We start from the raw sequence: 4,105 nt of genomic DNA, 5'->3' as shown, positions 1-4,105 counted from the left end.
CTACGAGGTGTTGAGGAGCGGTCTGGGATAGACCCCTTGGTAGTAGGAGGCCTCCAGAGGCTCCATGGTCCTCCCCCCAAGGCCAGACGTCCCCCCAGCACTGTAGGAGGAGTACTGCAGTGCCTCATAGGCCTTCAGGTCCAGTTTGTGCTGCTGCTCTGAGGATGACATCAAGTTGTTGATGGAGAACGGGTGGTTGAAGGAGTAGTGGGGGTCTCCTTTGATGTGCAGCTGGGACTCGTGCACCATGGAGTGGGGAGGCAATGACAAGGAGGACAGGAGCTGGGAGCTGGACACCTTCAGGTCCGATGCCCCGCCAACACCTCCCCGCAGGTCCTGACTAGGAGGCGAGGTCGCCTGGCTGGAGGAGGGCAGGGTGGAGTCCAGGAGTCCTGCAGGTTTGATGGAGTCCCCTGCAGGAGACGCTCCTCCTCCCCCACCTCCTCCCCCCTGCTCCTTCCTCCCATCTGATTTCGTCAACATCTTCTTCTCGCACTTGAACCTCTTCTGGCGCCGCAGGTAGCAGCCATTCTCGAACATGTTCCCAGAGTCGGGGTGCAGGGTCCAGTACGAGCCCTTCCCTGGTTTGTCCGGTGAACGTGACACCTTGACAAAGCAGTCGTTGAAGGACAGTGAGTGCCGGATGGAGTTCTGCCAGCGCTGCTGGTTCTGCCGGTAGTATGGGAACAGGTCCATGATCCACTGGTAGATCTCGCTCAGAGTTAACATCTTACTGGGTGCCTGCTGGATTGCCATGGTGATGAGCGAGATGTAGGAGTAGGGTGGTTTCGCATGTGGGTAGCTCCGTCTGAAGGCCTTGTTGTCGCGGGCTCGGTTTAGTCCCCCGCTGCCGTATGCCATGCTGGGGCTCATGGTGGGGCTCATGCCCCCGTACGGATTCAGGCCCATGGAGGCCTGCTGTGCTGACACCGAGCTCATACTGGACGGGCTCAAGGCTCCACCCATCGAGGCCACGCCCCCACCCAGACCTGACATGGCCGCTGGAGCCGAGCTGCCCATCCCCCCCACTGGGGCGGGACTCAGACCAGTCCCACTGTACGACATGTTGAAGGAGCCTGACGTGGTCCCGCTGTTGGACATGTATCCAGACATGGAGCCCATCCCGAGACCAGAACCCATCCCACCACCTGCCATTGGAGAGTACACCTGCAGAGAGACAGAACCAGTTAGAAAACCAGTCAAACCAGATTCAGTTAGACCTGAACCAGAACCAGGGGGGCCACTGAACTCACTGAACAGCAACTGTCTCGTGTTTCCATACCGACGTGTGATGTGAACATGAACGAAGCTCTGACCTGTATCTGCTGCTGCCACGTGATTGGCCGAGTGGATGATGGCATGAATGAGCAGGTGCACAGGTGTTCCTAATAAACCGTCCACTGAGTGTGGTGTTGCAGAAACACCTTCATCACCTAATTTAAATGAACGCTTTTTCAATTTTATCCTTTTAATTTACACAATTTGAAACATTTGCTAATTATCTAACTTTACTTTAAATTCTTATAAAAACACTGAAAATTTTCTTGAAAAAAACAGAAGTGATGAATGAAGTTTGATTTGGTTCGTCTGTCTCTTTTTAATTATCAGATGAAATTGTTATTAAACGATCACAACAGACTTAAATGAATCTTTAATTTACCCAGAAAATAATTTAATTCAAATGCTACGGCCTTTTTAAAGGTTCTAAATTAATAAATGGTTTTAATACATTTGGTACATTTAAATATGTTTTTACTCCTTTAAAAATTCTGAGCTGAAAATATTTTCATATGAAGAAATTTATCCTCCCTTTAAAATGAATGAATTAACGAGGATTAAGGAATAAATTCATGCTTAATGAGATTTCAGTCATTTTAATCGTCATGTTTCCAATTAACATTTCATCTGTTTGATCGCTGTGATCTGAAGCTGATCTGAAACCAGCAGAGACAACAACAACAACAATAACAACAACAACAGAGAGTCATATGAACTCAGATCAGATCAAAAAGCAGGACTCTAACAGTCTTATTCAGAATGACTGAACTGAAGACAGCCACAGACACTGCAGACAGACAGGTGGACAGAGACTGGTGGACAGAGACGGGTGGACAGACAGGACAAACATCATGTATGACTGATTTTGTTCTTAAATCCTTTTTTATTTTGACCTTTGAACTCGGATCTTTCTGAATTCACATTCTACAACATCAATATTTACACAAATAAAACACTGACGTTATAATATGAACCATAACTTTGACAATAATAGTCATTTTCAGCAGAATTATATTTAATAAAGCGGATTCTCCTTCAGTTTGACTAAAATTCCAGCTGATATTTGCTTTTTGACTCATTCTGTTGAACGATAATATACAGAATGTTTGATGATAAAATTTATAATATTATTAATATAAATATTCCAACATTCCAATATCCGTGTTTAACGAGACTTTACTGCGGCCGCTGTGATGAAATGCTCTTTACTCATCTCCTCATTGTCTCATTTCTGTTATGAATCATTTCACTTCGAGTTTAAAGGTTAAAAAAGTGCGTTCACATAAGATCAATCATTTCCACCTTAATACCGATTAATGAGCGGATCCTATTTTTCTGACTTTCATACAAGACTTTAAAAAAGGCACAATTTTTGGATTTCTCACAGCTGTCAGGTTTGGTTTCTGAAAGGTTTCGGCTTCAGTTTGTTTCTCTGAGACCGGCTCAGCCCGGACCCCGTTTAACGGGACCTGGATGCGGATAAACCACATTTCACTCTTCTTCCCTTTTCTTTCCTTTTCTACTTTTTTTATTGTAGTTATTTTGCTCAGTGGTTTTTTTTGCCGCACAGATTCAGCTGAACTCCGCGTTTTAAGGACAGAAATAAGTGAAATGTTAAATCCATGACCTGCGGCCTGTTTGTCCTTTTCTGATTTTTGATTTTAGTCTGATTTTTAGATTTTGACATTTTAAAATGTGAGCAGATCAAATCAACAGTTTGTTTTAAAAGACTTTAGGATTTTTATTCTCAAACATTCTTTGATCATGTTTTCTTGCTTCTATTTTTTCTTTTTTACTTTGTTTTCCGCGATGAAAAAAACCGAGTCGGATGAATGGATGAAAAAAACGAGTCGGATGTAAACGCGGATGAATTAACCGGACTCTGAACTGACGCGCGCCGCTCCGGTTTCCGCCGGGACACAAACTGATGTTAAGTTTAATATTTAAACTGGAAAAACTTTCGGCCAATTTACTGTTAAATTTTACCAGGACCCGGTCCGGATCTGACCCGGGTCTTACACCCTCACAGTGGCGGTAAAAGCAGCGGTAAAGTGGGCAGAGAGTGACCGACCTCCTCGCTGTAGTATCCGCTCCAGTCTGGAGCTTCGTGCCCTTCCATCTTCACCGTGCCCAGCATGACGGGAGCCCGCTGGAACACGGATCCTGCAGGTCCCGTTCCCGGTGGCTTGGTCCTGACCCCGGTTTGCGTGTGGGAATCCTGGTTCAGGTGGAAGTGTTCCGAGCCAAGCCGGGCCAGGAGGAGCAGAGAGGCAGAGTGTTGATGAGGAGGAGGAGGAGGTGATGGTGACCTGCGGACTGATGTGATCCTCCTCCTCCTGCAGGCCCAGCCCTCCGGAGCTCATCTCCTCCTCCATCACACACAGATCTCATTCCTCCACACACCGGATATAAAACCAGTTTATTATCAAGAGGAATGAATCACGGACAATGATCGATCTGGTACTGGAAATAATTCAGTATGCTGGAGGTGAGACAGGCAGGACCGGAGCGCAGAGAGACCGGGGTCATGAGTCCATGTCCCCCTGTCCTCAGCATCTTTGAGTTTTTATATGAAGTGACAGTAAAATGCTTTCAGATGCTGCAGGTTCAGAATAATTTTCACCATGAACGTGAATTCCTTATATTTTCAGCATCATTATTAAAGCGTGTTATTGATGGGGACGATGCCAATAAACACACATTCCATGTTTCTTCAGAACATTTTCAGAAGTTTTAGGAAATAAAACCAATTTAAAAACCAAATGACATCAGATGTCACCGATTCATTTGAAATGAATTCAGCTGTAGTTTCAAAGGAAACTGATTT

General features: G+C 45.4%; 1 protein-coding gene across 1 annotated transcript; it reads right to left on the bottom strand.

The window, feature by feature from the left end:
• Window positions 1-3,415, bottom strand: foxa1 (forkhead box A1). The gene is made up of 2 exons (XM_041060812.1): window positions 3,350-3,415; window positions 1-1,167 (listed from the first exon to the last, which is right to left on the bottom strand). Exons 1-2 carry the CDS (start codon window positions 3,413-3,415, stop codon window positions 1-3), a joined length of 1,233 nt encoding a protein of 410 aa, XP_040916746.1.
• Between the last annotated feature and the right edge of the window lie 690 nt (window positions 3,416-4,105).

Source organism: Toxotes jaculatrix, chromosome 17 (genome assembly GCF_017976425.1).
Source record: "Toxotes jaculatrix isolate fToxJac2 chromosome 17, fToxJac2.pri, whole genome shotgun sequence".
Classification (NCBI taxonomy): domain Eukaryota; kingdom Metazoa; phylum Chordata; class Actinopteri; family Toxotidae; genus Toxotes; species Toxotes jaculatrix.
The sequence above is the reverse complement of the archived record's forward strand: the minus strand, read 5'-3'. Positions and strand labels throughout refer to the sequence as shown.

What these genes read in the sequence shown, in the direction of transcription:
- foxa1 (XM_041060812.1), bottom strand. Translation starts at nt 3,415, where the DNA reads ATGCTGGGCACGGTGAAGATGGAAGGGCACGAAGCTCCAGACTGGAGC. An exon ending in GCGGATACTACAGCGAGGAG is followed by an intron (nt 1,168 to 3,349) that starts GTCGGTCACTCT and finishes GTCTCTCTGCAG; the next exon opens with GTGTACTCTCCAATGGCAGG.